The sequence below is a fragment of the Halichoeres trimaculatus genome, unplaced genomic scaffold (genome assembly GCF_033239565.1).
Source record: "Halichoeres trimaculatus isolate MK-OKI-2021-1 unplaced genomic scaffold, fHalTri1.1 fHalTri1_scaffold_9, whole genome shotgun sequence".
Classification (NCBI taxonomy): Eukaryota; Metazoa; Chordata; class Actinopteri; order Labriformes; family Labridae; genus Halichoeres; species Halichoeres trimaculatus.
The window spans coordinates 20,040,581-20,068,544 of record NW_027437188.1 but is presented as its reverse complement, the minus strand read 5'-3'; the positions used below and the strand labels follow the sequence as shown (position 1 = coordinate 20,068,544).

At 39.2% G+C, this 27,964-nt stretch overlaps 2 protein-coding genes across 3 annotated transcripts; both read left to right on the top strand.

Annotated features, from left to right (window-relative positions):
• The first annotated feature begins 8 nt into the window (after positions 1–8).
• Positions 9–19,543, top strand: porb (P450 (cytochrome) oxidoreductase b). Of its 2 annotated transcripts, XM_074680101.1 has the most exons (16): positions 9–305; positions 4,381–4,568; positions 11,261–11,309; positions 12,157–12,285; positions 12,869–13,021; positions 14,002–14,126; positions 14,273–14,362; positions 14,891–14,989; positions 15,349–15,465; positions 15,560–15,678; positions 16,242–16,423; positions 16,572–16,721; positions 16,805–17,072; positions 17,824–17,969; positions 18,237–18,322; positions 18,576–19,543. In XM_074680101.1, the coding sequence occupies exons 2-16, from the start codon at positions 4,390–4,392 to the stop codon at positions 18,718–18,720; spliced, it is 2,037 nt and encodes a 678-aa protein (XP_074536202.1). In that variant the 5' UTR covers positions 9–305; positions 4,381–4,389; the 3' UTR covers positions 18,721–19,543. The 2 variants fall into 2 exon arrangements, with proteins under 2 accessions (XP_074536202.1, XP_074536203.1); XM_074680102.1 differs by lacking the exons at positions 9–305; positions 4,381–4,568 and adding an exon at positions 7,946–8,260.
• A 1,440-nt stretch (positions 19,544–20,983) lies between these two features.
• On the top strand, positions 20,984–27,958 carry taf15 (TAF15 RNA polymerase II, TATA box binding protein (TBP)-associated factor). The gene is made up of 16 exons (XM_074679045.1): positions 20,984–21,143; positions 21,856–21,880; positions 21,995–22,028; positions 22,126–22,246; positions 22,512–22,572; positions 22,799–22,914; positions 23,034–23,214; positions 24,630–24,664; positions 25,206–25,238; positions 25,340–25,449; positions 25,883–26,012; positions 26,104–26,196; positions 26,312–26,381; positions 26,492–26,577; positions 26,755–26,914; positions 27,528–27,958. The coding sequence occupies exons 1-16, from the start codon at positions 21,134–21,136 to the stop codon at positions 27,565–27,567; spliced, it is 1,305 nt and encodes a 434-aa protein (XP_074535146.1). The 5' UTR covers positions 20,984–21,133; the 3' UTR covers positions 27,568–27,958.
• Positions 27,959–27,964: the final 6 nt, after the last annotated feature.

The window sequence follows — 27,964 nt, the reverse complement described above, 5'->3', positions numbered from 1 at the left end:
CGTGCAAGCTGTGACATTAGGTAATGCCCCTGTAGACCAGTCCACGTTGAGACACGTGCAGGCAGAAACAGAGCATAAACACGCTTAGTTAGAGAAATTGTGCAAGTGAAAGTATCCATTGAAATAAAAAGTACTATCTACAACTGATTTGTGTCGCAACTGTGCTTACATCGGTAAAATTTCTGTGCTAAAATACGAAGCGTTCACCCCCGCTGCCAGAGTCGAGTTGGTTTGATCCTGCATGGCGTAAAGTTTCCTTCCGTGTTCAGCACAGTGTCAGCCTGACACAAAGAGGGAAGGCGAAGGTAAGCTTCAAACTAAACTCCTCTTTTAACCATATTACGTTAACCTGTTCTTTGTGCCATTGTGTGTTAAATATGTGTGAGCAATACGGGTGTCACATCGAGCTAAAACCGAAAAAAACTGGATCGCTATACGTTTTACTTTTAAAGAGAACATTAGCTTAGGATGTGCTGACTTTATTATTATTACGCAAACGGGGACACTCCAAAATCTACCAAGTAAATAACAGGTAAAGCTTCAGAAAGATTATTTTATTAAACTTTTTAACTGTCGTATAAGGACAAAGGTGTTGAAAACGCATTTGCTTGTGACCATGAAGTTTTAGCCAGTGTTGTATCATATCAGGGAAAAGCCAGCGGCCTCGGTCCACTCACTCCCAAAGTGTTGCTTGGACATTTACTGTTTTTAGTATTTTGAGTTGTAATCCTATTATGTGTAATTTAATGTAAGCTATGAACCCGTTACATCAAACCAGATGGCGTCTACTACTCATGTAAAACTTTAAACATGCCGGTGTCCCCAACTCGAGTGTTACACAACTTGAGCTATTTGCTTAAAGCAGAAGAGGTGAATTGTCTGGATGAACTCCAGTGAACTTAGTCCATGGCATATTATCAAACATGTAATTCCTCAATGAAAATGGATACTGCGGCTTCTGTTACTTGTCTTGATGGACAATTTTAACCACTGCCTCGCATGACTGCACTCATAATAGTATTATCTGTGTATTTTGTCATCTGTGGAGATGACAAGAGTCAAAAAATTGCTAGATAAACATCTTTTTGTTTATCAGGCTGTTTTAAGACAGTTTCATAACATCTTTTATAACACATTTTATAAAGAAAACATACCATGTTTACCATGTTTTCAGACAAACTGTAGTCCTTGTGAGGATATCTACCTCACTTCCCAGTATGCAAACTTACAATCAGGTTAAAAACCTGCCTGTATTGCGGTTCAAATAGTTAATCTGCTGTTCCTACCTTTGGAAGCAAACATTTCACTTCTGTGACAGCACTTGGAGCATGTTTTGTGATTTGAGGCTGTTGGTAATTGAACCTACTGGGAGATCACTGAGCTAAGTAGTTGGCTTGGGTACAAGATCACAACAGACAGGAGGTACAGTAACAGTCTGTAGACATTTCTTTAGCTCCACTGTTATCTGACAAAGCACAGTATTTTGAATTAAAAAGTTATGATTAATACCTAAGATGCTTATCAGGATGATCTAATTCAGCTGCACCTCAAATGGTTGGGGTTTTTCATTTGAACATTGTTTCATACCTATTCTTCATGTTATTATTTTTTGTCCGCCTCAGCAAAAGTATTAAAATAAGCATTTTTTCTAAAATGGTTTAAAAAAACAGCTATTTTACCCTTCATGATGGCAGAATGGATTGCAATGTTTTAGCCAGGACTTGCATTTAATAATATTTAGCTACTTTCCTGTATGATTAACTCAATGATTGCGTACTGGACCTGATAGTGCAGTGTAGCTCTTCCATATGTACATCCTAATACAGCAACTGGTTGACAAGTTTTGTAGCAGATTGTAGCATAACTCGCATTACTTTAGGCTAAAGAAGCACAGGAGGGTTAAACTTGTAATGGTAAGGGAGAAGTTGAGTTTCCACTGTTTGTTGATCAGAGAGTATAGATGCTTGTTTCATTGCAAAAAATATGTACCACTCAGAGTATATTTTGGTCTCAATTCTTTGAAATCTGAATCAAAGTCATTTTATATATGTAAGTCTTTGTTTTTTAAAGTTACAGTTTGTAAACACAGCAAACAAAAACAAACAAAACACATCAAACTTGGCTCCTCCTCCTTGGCTCAGTGCCAGCGACGCTCAACTCTTCTGAACTATAGTTATAGTTGCTCACCTGCCCAGCAATCACCTGCTGCATCACATTTCTGCGTGGGAGAGACTCAAGAGTCCAGCACCCAACTTCCTGCAGGTAAATGAATGTTAAGATATCCTGCAAAGATTGCATCAAACGTGCTTTGTCATGTGCAAAGTTGTTCATATTGGTAAATTGGTCTGACATGCAGGAACAGCTATGCTTGTAGGTGAATTATCTGCTACATTTGACTTGAGTTTTTCTGTCTTCAGTCACTTGCAGACACACTAAAGAGTAATCATGTAATGATAGTGATATATTTAGAATGCCTTGTTATCTGTCAGCAGGTACATTAGCTCATTGTTTTGATGTCCAGACAGGTAAGCCAAGCGTGGTTCCCCCCCAGGCCTGATTCGGACGACTGGGACTGCTGTGTGAGCCCCTCGACAAACAGAACCTGGGAGAAAAAGAGCAGGAGGACAGGCTGGAGGATGAGAAAGAGACCCGACTGAGACCTTGTCAGGGACAGGCTAGAGCAAAAACTTAATCTCATCAGAGACAGGCTCATACAGAGGTTGGTTTAGGAAACCCCTACAAAGTTTGTAATACACACATCATGAACAATATATCTTTTTTTTCAATACTGATTTGGGCCGTTACCGATTCTTATTTTTTATTACTGACAGCATATACCTTTATTGTTCAAATCTTGTTTTATTGAAAATCATTGAACAATATTTGCAAAACAATAAAATCTTTATTTTTTAACTTAGACAATCAATAAAGTGTCCTGAGTTTTAGGTCTCAGAGCAAAAAAGCACAACAAAGGCTGTCTGTCAGACCATCCCAGAGGTATATAAGATCAGTTTCATATGTAAGGATAGGCCGATCACCGATCCCTCATCACTGATCACCGATCACCGATTCCCCAAAATTAAAGAAATCAGCTGGCCGATCAATTGGTGCATGTATAGTTTTTTTCCTGTTCACTACATTATGTACAGCTGACATATTATCACCCAGTGTAACCCTTACTACATGCACTGTGTCACTGTAACTTTAGGTTTGCTAACATTTGCTTATGTTTTTTTTCTCTCTCTTTGTACACATGCTCATTGTAAATTTTATATTTGTAATAAAAGAACTGCTCTGAATTTGAAATGTTTGGTTATCTATTTCATGCAAAGCAAATCTTTTGTGCAATATATATATATATATATATATATATATATGTATATATGTATATATGTATATATATATATATATATATATATATATATATATATATATATATATATATATATATTATTTCAAAATATTGTCATATAAAAACATCTAAATCTCACAGGTGCAATGCGGATCTTAGCCATGATAGACATAACAGTGATGTGGGTTCAGTCTTAAAGGAAGTAATCCCAATGCATTTTAAAAACAACAATAGATATAAACATAGAGTTGTGGTGGTTGTTAATGATGTAAGATGTAAGCATCACGTCAGGCTTTCCAGAAATGTGTGTTGGGTGTTATGATTAATTTTTGTGCTTCTTCAATTTTTAAAAGACTGATATTGATTGATACTGATATATAACTGCCCCTGTTGTCTTTTGTCCAGGCATAAATTTGATCTTGGCAGCAGCACCTATGGGTGTAAGCTCATGGGTACTTCTTCTACATAACAGCTCAAATCGTTTACCTGAAACTTTAGTGTGCTGGCATTTGAAGTGAGAGCAAGCCATTTCTTTGTGTGATAAAGCTGTACACAAAGGTTTTAATCTGCTCTTTAAGAGTGATCCAGCCAGTTCAAGTCTCATTAGTGTGCCTCCTAAAAACAAAACGAAACATGAGCGCTCCAAAAATGGGGGTCTATTTGTTCTTGGTGCAAAAAGAGTGGCTGCTGTTAATGCATGACATGACATGGAACTCAGTGGGTCACAGTGTAATATTATGTTGAGCCAATTGTGCGAAAGTGCTTGCACAATAGCAATCATTGTATGGCATGGCATGCAGAATGCTTCTCATATATGTTAGCAATCACATTTTTCTCTTTAGCTGCTGAACATTTTCACACTCCAAAGTTAGTTCAGTTTGAGTTTTATCAACTAATATCAGAAATGTGTGCAAATTCAAACCCAAAATTTTTAAATAATCTTAGTTATTTCCATTTTTGCCACCCTACCCCCTTCTTTTACGTCATGATAAACTGGTCTGACAACTGTGTTCTCTATCTACTGGTAGACTGTCAAAATGACAGACATGGAAGCTGATGCCACCACCCACACAGAGGCCATGGTGGAAGAAGAGGAGCCTCTATTCAGCAACCTGGACCTCTTCCTCTTCTCCCTGATTGTCGGCCTGGTCGTTTATTGGTTCATGTCCCGAAAGAAGCCAGAGCCCATCCCTGAATTCAAGAAACTTGACACACCGTGAGTACACACTGCACTATTACAAATATGTGATTGAATTCAGGTAAACATGAGGTCTGTTAAACCCTCTGGTCAGTGGTGGTCATTTGAAATACATTTTCCCCTAAATGCAACAGCTTCCATGGTGGGACTATGTATAAGGCTGTTCCTTAAGTGTTTTTATTCTTCTTAGGGCATAAATAAATGCTTTGAAAATTTTTTTTCAAATATTTGATTTTTTCAGAAAGTAACACATATTCATCAGAGGGTCAATAAGCTTATCAACTATAAAAAAAAAATAGTTGAAAAGTGAGGAAATTATGTTGTGTTTTTTTTTGCAAATGAAAATAATTATTTGTTGAGTTACCAAAAAAACATTTGAATTAATTTTTACATTAGGTAAATACAATTCATCCCTCTAAAAGCTTTGTATCTTGACCTCTTTGGAGGTTTTAGAGAAGCCATTCAGAGCAAGCTGCTGTCTCATCCTGGTATTGCACCAACACATATTCACAGTTCTAAACTTGACCTATGTTTATTCATACTTTGTTCAGCACTCACTCTACTTTCACAATCTAGTGAGAGATCGAAAATATTTAAACTAACTGTACTTTTTTGTTACAAAGTGCCATGGTTGCATTTTAACTGTTGTTTGTGGAACAGCAGTACTTGTGTTAGCTTAAATCAGTCCTATTATTTACTATTTGCTTCCAAAGCTCAGCCACCTTTGATGGATCATGGGTTTTTGAACTCTAAGCTTGTGTTGAACAATCTCTCTCAAAGATACAAAACATTTACTTTTATACAATACAAAAACTGCATTGTGTTGTTAATGCTAACTCAACCTAGTTTTCAGTTTTACAGTAGACATGGGTAGAGACTAAACATAGGTTAAGGCAGCCTCATAGACTGTGTAACACGTAGAAGTACTCCATGATGTCACCTGTTTGTTGCTAATACAGAGTTTTGAAGCCTATTGTCATCAGAACAGTGAACTCAACCTAGCTTCATGAACGTTTGGATGAGCTGAAGATGAGAGCCTTTTGCGACTTTGTAGAAAGCTACAGGGTGCCTGCGTGTCAGTCAAATCAGCCATATACTTATCTTGAAAGTTTAATAACTTAAAAGTAAAGAGTTTTTTTAAATTCTTTCCCCGTACAGTGTGTCTAAAGAGAAATGTCCACTGTCCTGTCCTTTCCAAATAGAGGTGTAAAAGCACAAAAATATAGATGGAAAAAAAGGTTTATTTCCCTGTTAAGATCGGCTGTTTTGAATTAGTGAATTTGTGGTTTGTGGTTTAACAATCCTGCATAGGCTTCATATTTTAAGACTAAGGTGGACTTTTGCCTCCTGGCAAACAGATGCATCATGCCTACCTGTGTGTCAACTTAGCTGCAGCCCTGATCACATAAATTAATATAGAATTCTCGATTTAATGTCATTCTTACTGATGGGTTATTAAAAGATTCTTACATGTAAGCAAATAATAAATTGGCTACATATCGAATGGTATTTTGACCCAGAGTGTTGACATATTTTTCTTTGCTTGGAAGTTGTTACTAGCTTTCATTTTTTAGAATCTTTAAACCATAGTGTGTGGAAGAAAGTGCGTAAATGCTCATTTTATCATAAATGGTGGGTAATGACATGTTTTGTTTTAGAATGGAAAGAATATATCTTCATTGTTATTGTATATTGTTTGATGAAAGCACTTTTCTTTCTGGACAACTGGCCTAATACCTCTCCTAATTTTACTGTTATTTATCCTGTACTCCTACCTTTCACTGTAATGTCACCAAACTGGAAAAAGATAACAGTTTGTTCCTAAGTTTCCCCGACTTGCAACCCGAGACACAACAGAGCCAGATAAGCCGCCCTCTCTGGGGTTGACGTCAGAGTTAAATGGCCTCCACGTGAATCATTTAGGTTTTATTACAGCTGAAGTTGTGCTTGCTTTACTTTAATGATTAAAGTTTTGGATGAAGAGGAATGGTAAAAAATTGTCTCGTTGCATATCAGCAGTTTGAAAGGAAAACAAACAAGTCTGTCAACAAATTTGTTTGCAAGTTGTGACTTAATGGGCCGAGTGAAGGGAGTGTGTAACAGCATACGGCTTAAGGCTTGTAAATGTTCCACTAGTACCGACCTTTGTTTCCTGCCTGCACGTCGCGCTCTTTGACACGCTCTCTCTTCGCAGAAACTTTTCTGCTCCCTGTCTCTCTCTGTTGTAGCCTCTCTGAGCCCCTCCTCTGTTTCTCCTCCCTTCATCCCTTGTCGGCAGAGTTATGGAGGCTTGGCTTGATTTCAATGGACTCTCCTTCCATTGGCCACATTTAAAGGCCCTCCTCGACAACCACAACACAGTTTCTTTGGTCACCATAGTAAAGCCTCGGGCCAGAAGCAGCCACGCTTGCTGTGTGGCTGAGGTCTTGTGTGGTTGTGTGAATGGAGACAGTTTTGCTGGAGGCTGAGTGGGGGAGATCCTGAGTATTTGTGTGAAAACAAGAGGTCAGATTGAAGGGGGAAAGACCCCTGCAGTGCATGTTTTGCTTTGCAGAAGAGTGTGTGTATCTGTATCTGTGGAGAGGAAGACTACAGGAAGGGAACGTAGATCAACACAAGCTGGTCCCCCCTCCCCTTAAAGGGAGCAGTGATTACCTAACTGTTATGAAGGGGGCGTAGTCTTCCATGTCTTCCTGTGCTTTTGTTTTTGGCCCTGAACCCCATTTAAAAGTTCCCTGGAGAGCAAACGAGGAAAGCGAGCCAAGCTGCCTCTGTGAGTCCTCTCCAAAGGTGGAAAGTTGAGGCAAAAGACAAGCAAGCCTTTCTTGCCCAGAGTTACTTTTTTCATTCTTCTTTCCTCTACTCCCCTGTTTTTCTTTCAGTGTGTGTTTGGGCTGAGCTGCTCTGCCATTGGAGCCAGGCTGTGTCACAAATGGAATCCTTTTATGATAAATGAGGTTACCATAGCAATGACATTCCCCTCTCTCCTCCAGTGAGATGGGGGCGGGGGATTCTTTAGAAAAAACAAAAAAAAACTACCATTCACTCTCACAGCTCCTCTCCCCCTTCTTCGCCGGTCCACCCAAGGAGTTCCTCTGATAATAAGCCAGTTACCCAGAATGGATCTTGTGGACTTTTTCGTTCTCAACACCTTTCAGAGTGGAGAGGAAAAGGGGCGGGGATGAGGAGGAGGAGGAGGAGGAGGGCATTTTCAGCCAGAGAGTGTTTCAGTGTGTGAGTCAAAAGTGGAGGTCTGCAGCTCAGCTAAATTTTATGGGAAAGTCAGTTTCCCACCATTGTGTCTACAGCAGTTGCCAGACATTGACAGGGCTTGTCGGCTGTGTGTCTCTGTATGTGTGTGTGCGTGTGTGTGTGTGCGTGTGTGCGTGAAGAACAGACGCTGCTGGTTACAGAGAGCAGCACAGGAAGAGGCAGAGTTCAGATCGTGTTGGAGCCTCTTAGGTGAAGGCAGACAGCTCCTCCTGAGCTGCGAGTGAGCAGCAGCTTTTCTGGATTGTTTTTTTGTTTTGTTGTGTTTTTTTGGTCACCCTATGGTTGTTCAGTGTTGGCGTCCTGCTTTTGATTTTAAGTGTGGCGGTTTTTCCGGCGTGGCCTAGCCAGTGGTGCTAGTGGCAGTGGGGAGCTACAGGGCTGAATGCCATGGGCTGTGTCTTCTCCCTGCCAGAGGACAGGAGAGATGCTGCTGAGAGGTCAGTGATGTGTTTGATTTACTGCTCCTTCAAGGTCAAAAAGAAAAAAAAAAGAATTTTATACTTTTCTTGCTTTTATCATCTTTAAATCCTGCTGTTAAGCTTAGTAGCTCACTCAGAGTGAAAGTTATTGTTTGACACTTGATGCAAGTTGTCTCAAACTCATGACTTAAACCATGAAAAAGGTCTAAACACAGGGATGTCTGTCTTCATATAGCACAGACTGAAGATACAGTTGTGTCAAAACCCAAACAATTCCACTGTTAGGTTATTCAACCGCTGATTGTAAAATCTGACACAATGTTAGAAGCACAGTTAAAGAATTTATCTCATTTTTATATTTCCCACTAGCATGTCAGGCACTGTTTAGTCAGTTAACACATTGCAGCTCTTCTGAGTGAGATCTTATTGATTTAATGACAAAAAGGGAAGATGTCAAGCAATATGAAATCTCCTATACATTTGAAAAAGCCTGAGCTGCAAGTTGAACTGACTCATTGTGCTTGTTTTGAGTTTCAGTTGCTGAATCAGTGGATTAAAAGTTTGGTTTGATTGTACATAGATGATACACTCCAGCTACTTCTTTATTATTTTTTTCTTTAACTAAGAGAAAGTCACTGAGACTGAATTCTATTTTTCTTAAAGTGTCATTGTCAAAACAGGAAGCAGCTTGGTTTACAAAGCTGACATACATAGAAATGTAATGTTTTACACTGCTGTAAAAAATTTAAAAAGTAGGACAAGTGAAACAAGCTGTCAGTGGTCAGAGATATCAGGTAGGACATCTACAGCCAGATTTGCCCCAAGCTGTTCAAAATTACTTAAAAAGCTTCAGTCAGACCAGAATCTGATTTTTAGGGCTTTTTGTCTGTTTTCAATGAAGTGGCAGACATTTTTTTTTCACATCTCAGTTCTGATCTTTGGAACTGACAATACGAAAAGGTCCCGGGACCAGAGATTTTAAGTTCCTATCTTCTTATAGCGGATGTGGATGAAAAGGAATGGAAGATGCAGACCTAAAATTGACCTCAAAATAAGAATACGTCAGTGTTTTGTTCTATTTGAAAACAAGCAACATGTTCATCAAACAAATAAAGATGAGAGAGCTACAAAATTAGTGATGGACCACAGTGATCTGTGATGCGGAGTCCAGAGCCTGTAAGCTTTGACAAAAGGTGAGCATTTATAAAACAACACCCTCGCTCAAATAAAACAGACATAAAATTGGCAGAAATTAGTCACCTTTTTCGGACTTAAAGAGAAGGCAGGACTCTGTTCCGAAATATATCCTAGTTTGAGTTTTAATCTTTTCACTGACCGCCCTATATGAAGCATCAAAGAAAGAGATCCATCAAGATATCTGTAGTGAGACATTAATTCAATCATAAACACTGGGATGTGGCAATTAAAGGCAGAAGTGGCCTAGATTTTTTCCTTTAAAATCCGAACACACTTCAGCCAATTTATGCTATTTAAACAGAGGCTTGTTGGCAGATTACGCTAAACCTTTTCTCAAACAATAAATATGAAAAGGAAGGAAGGGAAAACTGAATTTTTTACTTGCATAGCATAAATCATCTGTTAGCTACTGTTCACTTTTACAGTTTTAGTTTTTAATCCTTTTAAGTTTTATATTTTAATTTTTTTTTTCAATTTTGCAGAGATCTGGGCTGTTAATCAAAACAGAAAAATGACAGGTTGAGCAGTCATTAATGAAATCACACTTGTCCAAGCCCCATCAGTTAAAATAAGTTGACTTTCAGACTTTATTTTTTATGTACTTTATGTAAGATATGCACAAATTTAAAGCCCTCTTTTCTCGCTATGCACCAAATATTCTCCCTGCTTGAGGACTGTGACTGAGGCAGATGAAGCTCTCAGATGATAACTGCTCAGACAGATTTTGCTGAAGCTGTCAGGAGTGCCTCGCCTTGGGGGCAGAGGATTTTGTTTCGTATTTAAGAAGTCAGCTTGTATGCGCTATGCAGTCCAGCGGCTTGTTTTCACATACATGTGCATCAATCCTACAAACACAAAAAACCAACCAGTTGTTACTGTGTTTTTCAGGTTGTACGGTGTATGACAGACAGGTTAAAATCATTCACTCTTTGTTAATGCCTTGGGGCTTACTCAGTGAAAGTTTCTCTTGACTTTTATGCTTCATCCTGTGCTTTCAGACTTTAAAAGAAAAAACAGAGCATCTTAATTTTGTACGCGACATTTGTACCCTTTTTATGCTTTTTTTTTTTTTTTTTAATCAAACCCGTATCTCTCTTACTTTCTCTAACACCCTGTTTGCACATATTGCTCTCATTAGTTACAAATGACTAATTACTTTCAACATAAATTTGAATCACGCTTTGGCTATCAAGTGTGTGCCTCCACATAATACCCGTTTGACTGCTGAGTCACTGCCTGGTTACTCCCTGATGTTGTAACACTAACAAAGAGTAGGCAAATCTACCTTTGCTGATGGGTGAAACGTAACTAAGTAATTATATTATTTTTTCTTGTTTTACAAAATTAAGCACCCAGCTGTTAAATTTTGAAATAACTGTTTCCCTGAAGTCTGTTATAAATTATATTTTCTCACAAACCAGTTTTTTATATTATCCTGTCACCATGCTGAACTGACCCGATCCCTTGTTAGCCACACGTTGTTTGGTCAAAGCCAGAGCACACAACATACACCCCTGTGGTTAGGAATATTTGATGAGATATTAGTAAAACCCACTGTGGAAGTTTGTTGTATCACAATAAAAACTCATCACACATCTTTAACATAAATCATGTAATCTGGCCACTGAATGAATATTTTCCCCTAATGTGAAAGTTCGAGTGCACTATTCAGCTGATTGACCATCTTTCTATGTTTAAAGAAGTTTAGTTCACAATTGATTGTATAAAAATTAATAATTAGTAATTAGTATTACGAGGCGGTAAAGATTAAGAACAGTTGTGTTTACTAAGTGTTTTCTTTCTCTCTTTTTTTAATCTCAGAGCACCCACCACAAGAGAGACAAGTTTCTTAGAGAAGATGAAGAAAACGGTAAGAAATTCTCCCTTTATCTAAATATGTTTTTCTCCATTTCTCTCAGTCTTTTCCAGGAAGAACTTTTTTGTAGTCTTTCCAAGCCATAACTGAAGATGGCTGTGAGCCATTTGGACCTGGGAACACATGGTGTTGTTTTCTAGGTCTTCATCTCATGTTGATGGATGTTAGAGTTGCTTTCAGCAGTAAATATCTGTTTGATGTTTAGGTCCAAAAAAGTGGATTGTTGAGGGGGTTGTAACATTGAGTTTTCCTTTTTTCTTTCTAAAGATAAAGAATTAAACAACTATCAGGTTTCCTGACTTATGTTCTGCTTTGCAGTTTCAGAGTTACAAAATCTGTTCCCGTTCTCTCTTTGATAGTTCTCTCTTTTCGAGCTAGTCTTGAAAAATAAACATTGGTTTCGAATCATGTGGTTTTTCAGCAAATAGTTCAGATACCATGCTGGTGGCAGAGAAGAACCTTGGGCTTCAGAACTTTTAAAATGTGCTGTTTGTCATTAATTATGATAGCAACCCTGTAGGCAAAGGCAACAATTTCATGGTTCTCTCAAACACATGACCAGCTGGAGATGTTTATGTCACAATGTTGGAGAAAGTTCTGGTTGTTGTTTTTTTTTGTCCCCATGTGTATTTACTTTATAATGACTTGAAGAAGTTGATCCAATTTTGTCTCCCTGATCCATGCAGAAGTACTTAAGTTTGGAAAAGTATTTTGAGTTCTAAACATTTTGTTCCAGTCCTAAATTTAAGTCAGAAATTGTCCTCATGAGAAGAGAGAGAAATGTTTTTTTTTTTTTGAAGTGTAAATATGAATCCAAGCTTTTCTCGTACTTTGTTACCAGGGTAAGAACATCATTGTGTTCTACGGCTCCCAGACGGGTACAGGAGAGGAATTTGCCAACAGACTTTCCAAAGACGCTCAGCGCTACGGCATGAAAGGAATGGCTGCTGATCCTGAGGAGTATGACATGGTAATTTCCTTCAGTGGGACAGAATACAAACTAAAACTAAACACGGACAAAGGTCCATCATAGCAGTCAGTTAATGATTTGAGATTAAAAAGATGCAAGTGATGCTGAATACAGGGGTGTGAGTGTTACTGTGGGAAAGGTGCTCGCTGGAGAGGTGATAATCTTATCCACCTCCATGATAATCTTATCCATCTGTACATTTCAAACTCTTAACTGAGTGGTGTGGGTGGTTATGTCATGAATGTCTCTTCTTAGGTGGTTTCCAATTACTGCTAGGGTAATATGGTCTCAAAGTTATTAATTCACCTGGCAAAATAAAACGTGTTGAGGCAGGCCTGAGGATAGCACGCACTCAAATCAAAGCCACAACAATACAAAGTTCGTCATTTTATGACCATCAACTGTTTACAAGAATTTATAGCAGTGATGCTGAGTGAGGCATGGGTCACATCCTTTTGATTTGTTAGACTTATGTAATAAGTTAAAGGTTTGCTGACAAAGCAGCTCTGGAGACAACAAGTCAAACATCAAAAATAAACCTTACCCTGACTATTAAAAATGACCGTGATTTCTGACGTTTCAGGGCGAACTGTCCCGTCTGTCAGAAATTCCAAACTCCCTCGCTATTTTCTGCATGGCCACCTACGGTGAAGGGGACCCAACAGATAACGCCCAGGACTTCTATGACTGGCTACAGGAAAATGATGATGAAGACCTCTCTGGACTAAACTACACCGTGAGTTTTGATGCCCTTGTTCTGCGGAAAACTTTTATGATCCCTTGAAATTTTTAGTAATAACTAAAAGTAATTGTATAGGACTTATACAAATGTGAAGCCCTCTAGCCATGTGTGCTGACTGTACAAATGACATCACCTGGTGCTTAAGCTTATGATGAAAGGATCCGTTTTCTTAGATTTAATGATAGCTTACCTATTGTTTTAATTGTTTTGAAATTTTAAATATAATAGGTGCTACATCCCTACACACTCTGGATAAAAAAATGGATTAGTGGCTATGCAAAACATCCCCTTTCCCTGGAAATTCATATCTCTGTCTTGAATTACTATGAAACACAAGCTGGATTCACACTGTCACATGATTCAATTCATATTGTTTTTCCTGTTGCTGTTAACAAACCACTTTCATTCTTAACAAACCACTTTCATTCTTACAGGTCAAGTGATGACAGTATGCTCGTCTGTCTAACATACACTCAGAGCACAAGCTTCACTAGCATGAGCTGCTGGCTTTGTGTTCATCATGAAAGAACAGGCTTTGTTGTGTGTGTGTGTGTGTGTGTGTGTGTGTGTGTGTGTGTGTGTGTGTGTGTGTGTGTGTGTGTGTGTGTGTGTGTGTGTGTGTGTGTGTGTGTGTGTGTGTGGGAACACCAGGCTGCTGGCCTCATTTGAGAACATTGTGGGAAATCTAGCTTACTCTTGGTCTGTTCTTGTTGGAGATCTATTTTTCCACTGGTCTCTCAAAGTCTCTTGATACAGGTTTACTGTGTTAGTCAGAAATGTTGTTTTTAGTGTCATGAACACCTATTCTTTTGTTGATAATTTAATTGCCACTTCTGAGGAGCAGTTAATAAATTTTAAACTTAAACAAATGAAAACCATACCTCCATTATGTGTTTATATTGCCCTAATCAGACTGTTCACTTTGTTTAAAATTAACATCTGTTTCTCTCTGTTCTGTTTTCTTCTGACTGCAGGTTTTTGCTTTGGGCAACAAGACATATGAACACTACAATGCCATGGGAAAGTATGTTGACAAAAGGCTGGAGGAACTTGGGGCCAAGCGCATCTTTGACCTTGGCTTGGGAGATGATGACGGAAAGTAAGTGATCCATGTACACTAAGCAAAAAAAGCAAACACTGACAGTGATCAGATGTAAGTAGCTGAACTTGGAAGCTCACTAGAAAGCTTGTAATCCAACAATTTAATGACATTGCTCATCGGACTGCCCTGGTTTTGTTTTTCAGTCTGGAAGAGGACTTTGTTTCATGGAGAGAGCAGTTCTGGCCAGCGGTCTGTGAGCACTTTGGAGTGGAAGCTTTAGGAGATGAATCAAGGTTCATGAATCAAGAACACCCTTTAACTGTGTTGCCTCAGTCTATTTTCCAACCTTTCTCACTTTTTACTGTCACCTCTTGTTTTTACACAGGAAGCATTTCACACATTGATGCTAATTTTAACCTACTCAAGCTGAGGTTAATGTTAATAACACAAACAAAGACGAATACTTTCAATCTTGGCTCACACATGCACACACACATACACAAACAGACTTGGTTTTAAGGGATAATCTACCCAGAACTTTCTTTCTCTGAAACATCCATATCTTGACTGAGACTTGTCATGCTATCACATTGTTTTTGATTGCTGTAAACCACACCCATCCAGACAAACAAATACCAAGAACCATTGTAAAGCACAATTTGACCTAATTGGGGGTACACTTTCCTTAAAAACAGAACGAATGTTGTCTTTTTAAATAAATTTGATTAAATTTGATTATTTTTTGTCACCAAGAGTTAAAAACTGGCATTGTTTTTGCTTGTACCAGAAGTTGCTAACTTATAGTTTGTTCCACCTCACAGTATCCGGCAGTATGAGCTGAAGGAGCACACAGACATCAACATGAACAAAGTGTACTCTGGAGAAATCGGACGTCTGAAGAGTTTTGAGGTTCAGAAGCCGTAAGTATTGTTGCAGTATTGCTGTTGATGACTGGAACTCATTCATCATGAAAGAGCCATCTGCTAAGTCATTGCTCACATTTCACCTACATTCATAACAGAACAGAGTTAACCAAAGGTCACTTTCATAAAAGTAAAGAGGTTGTCTGCCCCCTAGTGGACATGGGGAACATTTTTCTTCAACTTTTTGTTTAAACTTTTATCAGTCATTCTAGTTTTGATATTGTCAATCATTATGAAATATTACTCACTGAGTTAGTTATTTATTGGCCTCGAGTCAAAGCAATTATTTTACAATTCATCCATGGTTACCAACTCTTAACAAATTATATTCTCCTTTTTTTTGTTTTTTTTTACAGACCTTATGATTCAAAAAATCCTTTCCTTGCCAATGTCACTGTCAACCGCAAACTCAACAAAGCTGGTGATAGACATCTGATGCACCTGGAACTGGACATAACTGGCTCTAAAATCAGGTGAGGCTGGATGAAAGCGTTAGATGCCTCACCCAATGCCAGGCTTTCATAAACACAGGTCAAGGTCTAAATAAGGCACATTCTCTTATTTTAGATACGAGTCAGGAGACCACGTTGCTGTTTTCCCCATTAATGACTCTGGGTTAGTGAACAAGCTGGGACAAATCCTTGGTGTGGACCTTGATGTGGTTATCTCTCTCAACAACCTTGATGGTATGGCATTGAAAGTCTGCAGCACCTTGACTTTACTATCTCAAACCCTCCAATGAAAACCCTCTGCATGTCATATCTGCACACACGCACTCAGCTCACACACGCACTCAGCTCACACACACACACACACACACACACACACACACACACACACACACACACACACACACACACACACACACACAATCAATCAGCTTACTTTGGCTTATAAATCTGATGTAATAACATAACTGCAATTATTATTTTATTGATATCAGTGTGATACATGTTATTGAATTATGAAGTATTGAAGGGGTTTCCTGCTGATATCAAGGATAACAAGTAAAGCTGTGATTAGATTGCTGACACTGGAGGTTGCTCCAGTTGGATTACCTCCTGCTAATCAAAAATAATAGTAAATGCATGATAACGACTGATAGAAACACCCAAACAGAAGTCCGTCGTTTGGTAGCATCCTTGTTAATTAGAAATTTAAATGGTCTTTAAAGCTGTTTTTGCCCTATTAGTGCTGTCCTAGCCACAAAAAGAAGACCTTAGTGATTTTATTTCATTTTTTTCTTCAGAGGAGTCCAACAAAAAGCACCCTTTCCCATGCCCCACCACCTACCGCACAGCTCTCACTCACTACCTGGACATCACACATCCTCCTCGCACTAATGTCCTCTATGAGCTGGCTCAGTACGCCTCTGACCCCAAAGAGCAGGAGACAATGCGCAAGATGGCCTCCTCCTCACCTGAAGGCAAGGTTGGTAAAGAATCAGAATAGCTGTTGATACAAGTTAAAATTCACTTTTAAATTTCATTTAAAGAGAAACAGATGCTGTGGCATTGTACTGAAGAGGGCTTACTTACACATAGACACTTTGTCTCTGTTTTCCACTACCTCCATGCAGGCCCTGTATCAGAGTTGGGTGTTGGATTCTTGTAGAAACATCCTCGCTATCCTGGAGGATTTACCTTCTTTAAAGCCGCCTATCGACCACCTGTGTGAGCTGCTCCCTCGCCTCCAGGCTCGCTACTATTCCATTGCTTCCTCCTCCAAGGTGATTTACTGTTTACGCCAAGCTGAGTTCTGTCTTGTACTTTTCAACTTGTCTTGTTTTGGTAACACTCTTCTACTGTGTAGGTTCACCCAAACAGCATCCACATCTGTGCAGTAGTGGTGGAGTATGAGACAAAGACTGGCCGCACAAACAAGGGAGTGGCTACGAACTGGCTGAAGAACAAAGTCGTGACAGACAACGGACACAAGTCCACTGTTCCCATGTTCATCCGCAAGTCCCAGTTCCGCCTGCCCTTCAAAGCCACTAACCCGGTGATTATGATCGGCCCTGGTACAGGAATCGCTCCCTTCATGGGCTTCATCCAAGAGAGGGGCTGGTTCAAAGAGCAAGGTATTTACAGACACTCGGTGTCAAAGCTTGATCAAAAAATGCAACTGGACTGTGAAAGATGCCTTTTTGGATCATGCTTCACAAACACTACACCTCTCCAAGTTAGTTGATACACAGCCTGATGAAAAATGTTAATGTGTCTCAGGTTTTTAAGAGCAGTGTTTTGCTGATGAGCTATTGACCCATGAAAGCCAAGTCTGAGAATATATTTTCCACCTCTCTTTACAATCAGCTGCTAGAGGCCATCCCAATGGCTGCTCATCATACACTTTCTACAAAGTTTTTATTCCTTTTAATGTTGTTGTGATTTTTTATTATGATGGTTTTTTTTACTCAATAATTGTTGAAAAGTATAACCTGGAAAAATATAATAGAAAATACTTGGGTGAAAATCTAATTATTGATTTAAAACGCCACTCAGGAAAAGAGAAGTACATAAATGTAATCAGTTACTTTCCACCTCTGCCCACATTTCACTGCAATTATTGTTTTATAACTTTGATTAATAAGCAGTGAGCTGATGATGAATACTGTGGACACGTGGGTACTGCCATCAGCGTTCAGAGTCATAAACCATGAGATGTGTGCTGTTCAAGCTGTTGTTTAGGAATTAGGCCTGGTCAAGTTTTTACTGCAGTTTGACCATGGACTGAGCTGTGATGATGCATAAGATGTTGAGATCACACCAGAACACATACAGACCAGTATTAATATATACTGATATTGTTTTTTTTATATATATTCTTTATAGGGAAGGAGGTTGGAGAAACAGTGATGTATTTTGGCTGCAGACATAAGAATGAGGATTACATCTACCAGGAGGAGCTGGAGGAAGCAGAGAAAAATCAAGTTCTGACACAGCTCCACATTGCCTTCTCCAGGGACCAGGAGCAGAAGGTATGGCTGTCTCCTTGACAATGTTGAGACTCTGAGTTGAATTTAAAATCTGCTCATCACTTAGGATTAGAACTACAGCTCCTGGTTTTTCTATTTTTGATGATGATAATCACATCTTTGTTTTTTTATTGAGAAACCTTTGAACTCTTTTTCTACCTCCTTAAAGATTAGAGATTTTGAATCTCAATGGCACAAACCTGGTTGAATTATATTATAGATTATAATTTTTATGTAGATTATGTTTTGTGTTTCCTTTCTTAAATGTAGGTGTACGTGCAGCACCTCTTAAAGAAAAATAAGGACGACATCTGGAAGCTGGTTCACACAGAAAACGCTCATATCTACGTCTGCGGGTAATTAAAAATGATAATGAATAAATATTCATCCATTTCTAAACACTTTGATGTATTGATAATTATACCTTTTGCATGAGTAGTCTGTGCTGTTGGTGATTACCCTGGACCAGAGTTGTTTTTCCTTTTGCCACTATTTGAAACAACAGGCATAAACCTCAGGACTCAGATCAAAAAGAAATTAACAAAACTGAGAAACACCGAAAGAAAGACAACAGACACAAGTCAGTGATCCATTTTTTTTCTGATGTAGGGATGCAAGGAACATGGCAAAGGATGTGCAGACAGCCTTCCATGAGATAGCAGAGGAGCTGGGAGGTATGACACGCACCCAGGCCACAGATTACATCAAGAAGCTGATGACCAAGGGACGCTACTCACAAGATGTCTGGAGTTAAAGAGCCACAGACTTCGTCTCAATCAAACTACTCGAGTGGTGGTTTTAAATTTTCTATATTTTTTAAGGTTGTCTTGTTTTATCAGGACTTAATATCAAAAAAACACTTTTTAATCACCCTGGTTCATGAGAGCTTCGGGTAGCAGAAGATGATGAGGCAAACCCTACCTCAGCTGGTTGTGTGAAATAAAACCATTCAGTTATTTCATCCACATCACCTATGTACACTGCATCAGGTATCAGGGCAGTCAGCCGTGTCTGCTGGGGTCCCAACAACAGTTACCCTGTCTGGTTTCATTCAAAGTCTCTGATTGAACTGGATGAGTTTGTGTTATTGGATGTATGACTGCAACTCTGGGCACTTGCTGGTCAAATGTAGGAATCTGTGTGTCTTGCGATTCCTATATTAAAAATTAGATGGCCTTAGCCTCTGGATGTAAATAATAGAATTTTGATGTGGGCGTAAAGATTTAAAATAAAACTGTATAAATCTGGCTCAGTTTGATTCACAGGTTGTAGACCTGAGAGCAAAGCAGATAACTTTGTGTTGTATAACTGAGGTATAAGAAGCATTAAGGTCATCAGAGCATTGTGTGCATGGAAAGTAGCTGTCTAAAGTTCCTCTCAGAGGAAACCTAGTACTGCTTTTTAAGTACTCCAAAATGTTTAAGAAAAAAAAACAAAACAAAAAAAAATGAAACAAAAGTGGACATAATGTGTTTGGTGTATCTGGCATCATTCTCTAGGTACTACCACATTTAACCTAAGGTTTGGACAAGGGATTTTGCCTCTTATGCATAAAGTGCTGTGCTGTTTTTTTTTTTTACACAAACAGTAACTTTAGGGGAGGAATCAAATGATGCAAAGGGGAAATATATTCTTAGAAAATAACCATGAGGTCTTGTGCGTTCTGTTTCTCTGAAAAGCCTGCCAGTAAACATGTTAAGTTTGTAATCTGTGATATTTGTACAATGTTCAAACCTGAACTGTTTGCCTTGATACTAAATCTTAAGGTATCAGTTTTTTATGCATCTTACAGCAGTGGATGATAAATTGATTTGTCATGTAGCAGCAACACACAAGAAACAAGACTGATTGTTGCCTGTATGTCTTCTAATTTTATTTTGTCCAGTCATATGCATCACTACTAGGAGATCATGACTACAACTCATATGGCAGTACTTGAGAGTAAATATAAAATGTTAAAGCTGAGGAGACCAGTGTAAGTGCAGTCCGTGCCTTTTAACACTGCCTTATGATTAAAGTTAGCATTTAAACACTGATGCTTTACAGCATTTTAACTGTGTTCCTTGTCCAAGTGCTTACATTTTACAGGAAAGTCACTTTACATTGTACTGTCATATTTTATTCATTCCACTCTATGTAATTATTCAATTTTATCAAGGCATGCATTTTTTAATGAATAAAATTGGAATATGTAATTGATGAATTTTGTGTTTTTTGGTGTGCTTTGATTTTACAATCAAGAATTGTTGAGATGTAATTTTGTGTCTAGGATCAGTAAACTGTCAAACTTCCATTTATACTCCAAACCTATTAATGTAGTTTGTCATTTTATCCATCTATTTGTCACCATTGACTCTGTCACTGTTCTAAAAGATGCTCTGACTGATAGATAAAAATCACATGTAGCTGCAATGTGTGTTCAGGTGTCAGTTGAATCATCCACTGGTCTTATCATGATGACTCACAGTAACCTTTAGCAGCAGTCTGCTGAGGAAGGAAGTATCTGGATTTCAGTCTGAGGTGGAAGCTGACAACAGCTTTTTGCAACAGTCTCCAGGTAAATTAGTCTGTATAGTTTGCTGAGGCCTTAAGTAGAGGTGACAGATTCCTTTCTTAAATGTGTCTGGAGAAGATTTTAGGTGCAACAGCAAAGGGTACACAATGGGCTAGATGATTTTGATCAGAAGAATGGGCAACAGCAAAAATATGTCATAAAACGTCTTGGGATATACCCAAAGACAATTTTTGTGCTACACAATACTAACTTCTCTATACACTGTGCTCGTGTATCTGTATCAAACTGCAAATATGGTAATAATTATTAAATAATTCGAGAGTTGAGGACAATCGATTAAGATGCCTTACCGCAGTCAATACCAAAAAATAACGATAACACATTCATCAGTTTTATTACAGAAAATGGACGTTTAAACAGGATGGATCAAGGGATGTTTTCAGATGTACTGTTCTCAGGCAGTAGATGGCGATAGATTATCTCTTTGAACCCTGCTAAAGCAGAGAAGAAGAAGCTCCACGGAGCTAAGTGCTGCAGTCTGGTTAGCTAGCTCAGTTGTGTGGCGCTGCGGAGAAGTCAACCTGTGATTTTATCAGCTAATTGGAAGAAACAGGCTCCATTGTTTTAGACCCTCTTTACGTTAATCAACAAGATGGCCACTGGTAAGTCGGAGTTTCATTACTTATTTTCTAAACCATATTCGTATGTATTTCTATGCAAAAGTGGGTCAGTTAGCATTTTAGCCATACTAGCGGACAACCGCGAGGCCAGGTGCAGGGCTCACTTTATTTCTTAGTTAGTTTAGAAAAACAGAAACAATCAAACCCAGTTTTATATCATTTTACCGACAATGTCTGCTATCTTGGCCTATCCTCAGTCTACTTCACCCTCGGTCACCCTGATTTATTGTTTTGTGGAACAGTTGCCTGCTAAGCGGGCCTTAGCATCAGCAGGCTAAGTTAGCACAAGGTATCGAATATAGGAAATGAATGCGTCTTTGTCTCTTCTGCTACACCGGGCTCATATGCCATGTTAACTGCAACACAACGACCCTTCTGAGATCATACTACTAAAGAAGTCAGTGTTCACAACGGTTGAACTCTAAGCATGGCTACACAAATATCAGAGCAGCGTTTTAATGTAGGATAGCATGTTTGCAACCCAAGACGTAGACCAAGCCTGCCAGATTGACCGCCATTTTCACGGGATTGGCGTGTGACGGCCTTTCTGCTTAAAGCTGTCCTACTTCACTAACCCACTTTTGCTATCTGGGAATGAACATTAAGACTCTAAATCATCTTAGCCGTGAGCCCAACGACCAGTTAAAACATTTAAACATTTTAAGTAATATTTTTTTTTCTTTTTCTATTTCAGATTCAGGCTACGGTGGCTCTCAAGGGTAAGAAACTAAATTTACAATTCCAAATTGTGCACATGAATGTACAGAATAGTCCCTAACCCTTACCCCTGAAACCAAAAGCTAACGTTATTTTAATGCATTTACATTCCACAGCTATGGATCATATGGCGGTCAGCAGAGTGGACAGGTAAGACCTCTCATACTGGTTGTAATCATTTTGAAAAACAGATTGCATGAAAGAAACTTGTAACTGTGGTACTAATGGGGTCATTTTTGGTTGGCAGGGTTATGGTCAGGGAAATGGAGGTAACTCTTATGGAGGACAGGGTTATGGCCAAGGAAATGGAAGCGGCTCATATGGAGCACAGGGTTACAGTGGATATGGGCAGCAGGGTCCAACTCAAGGTATGGTACATGGTATTTCAAACTTAACAAGTTGCAATCACGAGAGAGACACTTAACATTGACTTGTAATTGATCCTATTTTTTAAACCCTTGGGTTGTGTAACACATATTATAAAACTTGCCGAATGAAAATTGAGATCACCAATTTCTAATTGTATTACAATAGCACTAAATTTTATACATTGCATTGTACATCATACTGTTTGAATAAACTGAGTTTTTTTATATATATTTTTGTTTCATCAGTATTGTTTTCTTTGTACAGAGAGTTATGGCCAGTCTCAGACGCAGAGCTATGATAGTTATGGTGGACAAGAATCATCTGGGTAAGTAACAACATTTTGTTTTACCTGTGGAGAGGCTCTCATAATTTTGCATGGCTCCACTATTTTGAATTTTTGTACAGGACATTTGATGTACAAGGTTCATAGCATGCTTCTCATTCATGTGTCTGCTAAGATTTCTTTAAAAATGGTAACATATAAGCTCAGTTAGTATATGGTTTGTGAAAATTTGACATAACTGGAATTATTTCTCCACACATCCTTTAAGGTATGGTGACAAGCCATCATATGGAGGACAGGGGCATGGGGGAGGAGGAGATAGTTATGGACAAGGCAGTGGTACTGGTGGTGGTGGAGGAGGAGGATATGGAAGATGGAGTGACGGTAAAAATGACTGGATTACATTTGGATTAGAAAAATTAATAAGAAAAAGCTTTCAGGATGAATGTAGTCATGACTCTAACACAAGACCTGTGCTCTTATTACTTAATATATATCTCCAGGTGACAGTGGTGGTCAGGGTGGGAGGTATGGACGTGACCAAGGAGACCGTTCAGAGGGAGGAGGGGGCTATAGAGGCCGTGGTCGTGGGGGCTATGACCGTGGGGGCTATGACCGCAGTGGGGGATACGACCGCAGTGGTGGATATGACCGTGGTGGAAGAGGAGGACCTCCTGGTATGGGGTAAGTTGCGTATTGCCACTGCCCCAAAGGTACCCTGATACAATATGACTTGCTATACACAAACATCACGTTGCTTATCAACTATAAACCATCCACATAGGCAGTTCTCACCAGTTGTTTGCTCTGTGCTGCAGGTAAAGTCACACTGGTATTATTTTGTAAAATGGACTCAGAGTTGTAGATCACACATGAAGTATGTGCCAACCTTCTGCAACTTGCTCCAGGTGTCTCAGCTGTGTTAGATTTCTTTTTCATCTATTTACCAAAACCCAATTTGAACAACATTTTTCACAAGCAACATGCCGTTGTTTGATTCGCGTAGCTATTGAGACCAAAGAACTGGTTCAGTTGAATGAGATTTCTCTCTCAGGATCTACTTGTGACCAATGGGGTCTTAAGTGAAGCAATGGTGAATGAACCTTCCTGCTTTGAAAGTGCAAAAGAAATCAGCTTCACTCCGACACTGGGACAGGGTTTTTTTTTTCCTTTGTGTGACTGAACATATTTTTCTGACTGGAGAACCACAAGTTCCTCTGAAGAAGGCCCCAAAAAATTTAACCAAAAAACTTGCATTCAGTCGTAAAGGTGCTCTTTTAGTGTTAATGTGCCCTTGGACCCTTTGTTTTCTTAAGGCATAGATAAACTGTAGGCATTACAATAGCGCATTAGTGGCATAAGAATATCTCCTTTGGGCAAGATGTAACCTTCAGTCAAACAGAAGCGAGGACATTTTGTGTGCTTTCAGATTTTTGTTGAAACATAAACTAAAGCAGGCAGAAACTCAGATTTGATTTTTACTCTGAAGAGTTCAGTGTTTTTCAACCATGGGAATACGACCAAAACAACTCCTAGACTTGGACCCACATCTTCAGCTGCTTCACATCCGTCAGGTTTCATTTAAGTGTTTTATATTTGACAATGGCGAACATGTTTGTTGTGTTAACATGGATCTACATTTTACACTACAGGTGTTCAGTGATTGAACAAAAACTTGGACCTCTGTTAAAGGATCTCATAAACGAACTCGGTGGAAGATTGCTAATCAAATGCTACACCCTTCACAATAATCTGGCTTCTCAAATTTTTTTAAAGGAAAAAAAATCAGCTGTTCATTTTCAGCTCCTGGTAACAAATCTGGCCAACACAATCTAGAGACAAAAAAACACCAAATTTATTGTAAAGGATAATCCAGTGACTCATCTATCTTCACTTGTCTGCCTGATTGTTCAGTCAGAGCTTCCTAGTCGTATGTTCATTGATCTCTAATGTCAAAGACTAACGCATTCCTCGTGTGAGACATTTCCACTATAGTCTCACACCCTGGCAGGAGTGCATACTGATGGGATGTAGGGGAGCTTTGAGCTCTCAGTTGGAACAAAGGAAAAGCCATCATATCTCCAATTTTTCCTCTGCAGAGGTGGTGACCGTGGTGGCTACAAAAATTACGGTGGTAAGTGACGAGCATCAGAACTGTGTCGGTGGGGGAGAAAAAGAACTTGAGTTAGCAGAAAAGAAAAGAGAGGGGGTTTGAAAAGTCAGTGAATGCCAATTTTCATGTCCAGATCCCAAGGGACTCCACCTTTTATTCTAAGTAGGTTTTCTGGTAAATGAGTTGAGATGAGGTAACGAAAATGGAGCCTGAAATGTAACATAGTGGTACTGTTGCATGAAGACAAGGAATGATTGTAAATAGCAAAGGTGCTCCCAGGACGAAGGAGGAAAAACTCTAAAACTGGAGACATTTTGGTGGTTTTCATTTCTGGTGTAAGTTCGCAAAGAGAACACAGAACAATTCTGTTCTTGTTGCAAGGTGTTGGTAAAAGGTGCAACGGTATTAAAACACCCATCAGAGAGTTGTAAACATGGACATTGTTAAACTTTTTGATCATTATGCATTGATAGAAATGAAGCTTAAAAATAATTTGTGTGTCAACAGTATTCACTAAGTCCTTGCTCAAGTGTTGTCTTCCATCCTCTCCTCTATTTTACAGGATCTCGAGACTACGGCTCAAGGGATGAACCAGGTAAGACTGGCCCCCAACCATTGCAAACGCAACGACTCACCCCCTCCAGTGACATGTCTTTGAAATCAGTGAATCCTGATCTCTTTTTTTTTCTTCTTCAGCTGGCGAACAGGACAACTCTGACAACAACACCATTTTTGTCCAGGGACTGGGAGAAGATGCCACAGTCCAGGAAGTGGGAGACTTCTTCAAACAGATTGGTATTATCAAGGTACTGAAACGATTCCTTTGCACATCAGCACATTTTTCTCAGTGAACTGAATAATTGTCATGCATGGTAATGACTTGGGAATTTGATCAAAATTACTGTTACACTACTCTCTAAGTGCTGGAAGGCACAATATAACATTTAATTATTGCAATGTGAGCATTGGAAGTAAAAGTGCAAAAACTGAATTTATTACAGTAAGTACAAATATTCGTGTGTAAACAATAAGTACTTTCTGTATCACTGCATTTACCTTTTTGAATGGTGATCTAGACATGTGCTTTCACTCTTTTGGTGCTAACTGATGAAATATAAGAATTTCTCCTGCCATAAGATTTTTGTCACCTTGTTTTGAACAGGTTGTGTTAAGATCAGGCTTGGATTCACTGCATGTTAGCATAAGCACTGAGAATTTCGTGTATTTATGTGCTTCTAGGTGAACAAGAAAACTGGTCAGCCAATGATCAACATTTACTCCGACAAGGTCACAGGTCGTCCAAAAGGAGAATGTACAGTGTCATTTGATGATCCTCCTTCAGCTAAAGCTGCTATTGATTGGTTTGATGGTAAGAGAGCTTGGAAATACTTTCATTGTCCCTCTTTTGCCTTCTCTTCCCTTTTGCCCTTATAACTGATGTGGGATTGTTTTCATTTTAGGCAAGGAGTTCAATGGCAAACCCATCAAGGTATCATTCGCCACCCGCAGAGCAGAGTTCACACAGAGAGGAGGTGGAAGAGGGGGACGAGGAGGTGGGTATTAATCCAGCCATCTGGGAGCTAGATTGGCAGACATCAATGTCAAGTTTGAACTGAAGTGTGAAGAAGCTGCTGCCCTGCTGTTTTAACACACGCCTGTTGCTGTTAGGTTTCAGAGGTCGCGGTGGTGGAGGACCTAACTTTGACATCAAAGGAGGAGACTGGCCCTGTCCTAATAGGTCAGTGCTTATCATTTAATAAAATGTTACTTTAATCAAGCAGGAAGGCCTCACTGTGGCCCTTCTGGAGCCAAAACTCATTTTAAAAATGAATGAATCTCCCTTCACAGCTCTTGTGGCAACATGAATTTTGCCCGGCGGCAAGAGTGCAACAAATGTGGAGCTCCCAAGCCAGGGGATGGGGGATATGGTGGTGGTAAGTCTTAATAAAGCACCCTAGTGCATTCTGGTACTTTCCTGACAAAATCTAGTAATTTACAAAAATGTGAAAAACCCAGTGGCATGTTTCCTCTTTTTTTTATATTACAAAAGCATGTTCATTCACTCTGTTGTGGCCTCAAATTGTTTTGCGATGTTTTGTATCTGTCTGCAGATCGTGGAGGCAGAGGCGGTTTTGGTGGAGACAGAGGCGGTGGTTTTAGGGGACGTGGAGGTTTCCGTGGGGGAGACCGTGGGGGAGACCGTGGTGGAGACCGCGGAGGTTATGGAGACCGTGGTGGAGGATTTGGCGGAGGATACAAGATGGGAGGAAGGTCAGTATTAGTGTCCTTATTCGGGTTGTAGTTCTTTACATCTGTGCTGGCTTTTCTGGCTTTCATTGGTCTTAATGTAATTTGACTCTATCACCAGGAGAGGGCGCAGTCCAGATACAGTTTGACAAATTAGGTTCCTTTCTTTGTTTTTCCAATATCCATCTTCATTTTTGTTCAAAGCTGAATGATTTATTTTTAAATTCTTTGTGGATAGATATAACCCATCAAAACTCAAGTTTGCTGATACATAAGAGAGCAAGATTTTTTTATTCAAGCGTATACATGTCAAAACACCAGATTGGTCATACATCTCATCCAGACTCAAATACACTTCAAATGACTATCTACTCATAAATCACCAACAGTACATCCTCTTCTTTATTACCCTTGGTGTGTGGAGTGTTTTGTATTTTTTAGATCTCAGTTAAAGCTACATTGAATGGACAGAATTTCTTTATGAAAAGATGGTTAAACTCGCACATCAAAGGGAGGGGTGAATGAGAATCTGATGAGATATTCCATCCTTGTCTCTGCTGTTCAGATCATTATGGTTAATTCAATGACAAAGTGGAATGTTGTCCCGGTAACTGATGTCTTTGTCCTCTCTTTGCAGAGGTGACCGTCGAGACGACAGAAGAGACCGGCCATACTAAGTGTTCAGTTCCTATAAACCTTCCCAGCCCTGCAGTTCACCATAAAGGGAGGATTCAGTCTTTCAGGAAGGGGCTTGCTCAGACACTCTGTTATGTCTACCCTTTTTTGTAGCCAATTTGTCCCAACCATCACTGCTCACCTGAGAGCCAGGAGGGGATGTGTTGAGCTACTGTGAAAGGACTCTTGGGCTGACTGGCACTGTTGGCATGTGGTCAAATGTTTGTTTTTTTTCTGCTTTTTGTTTTATTTCTTTGTACATCTTTTTAATTTTCTCTCAGATTCTAGCTGCAAATGTTTTGTGAGGTAGACTTGTACCATTGTTTTGTATGAACAGAATAAAAATGTTTTACCAGGGTTTCTTTTCCCACAATTAAAAAACTGTGATCTTTTCTCCTG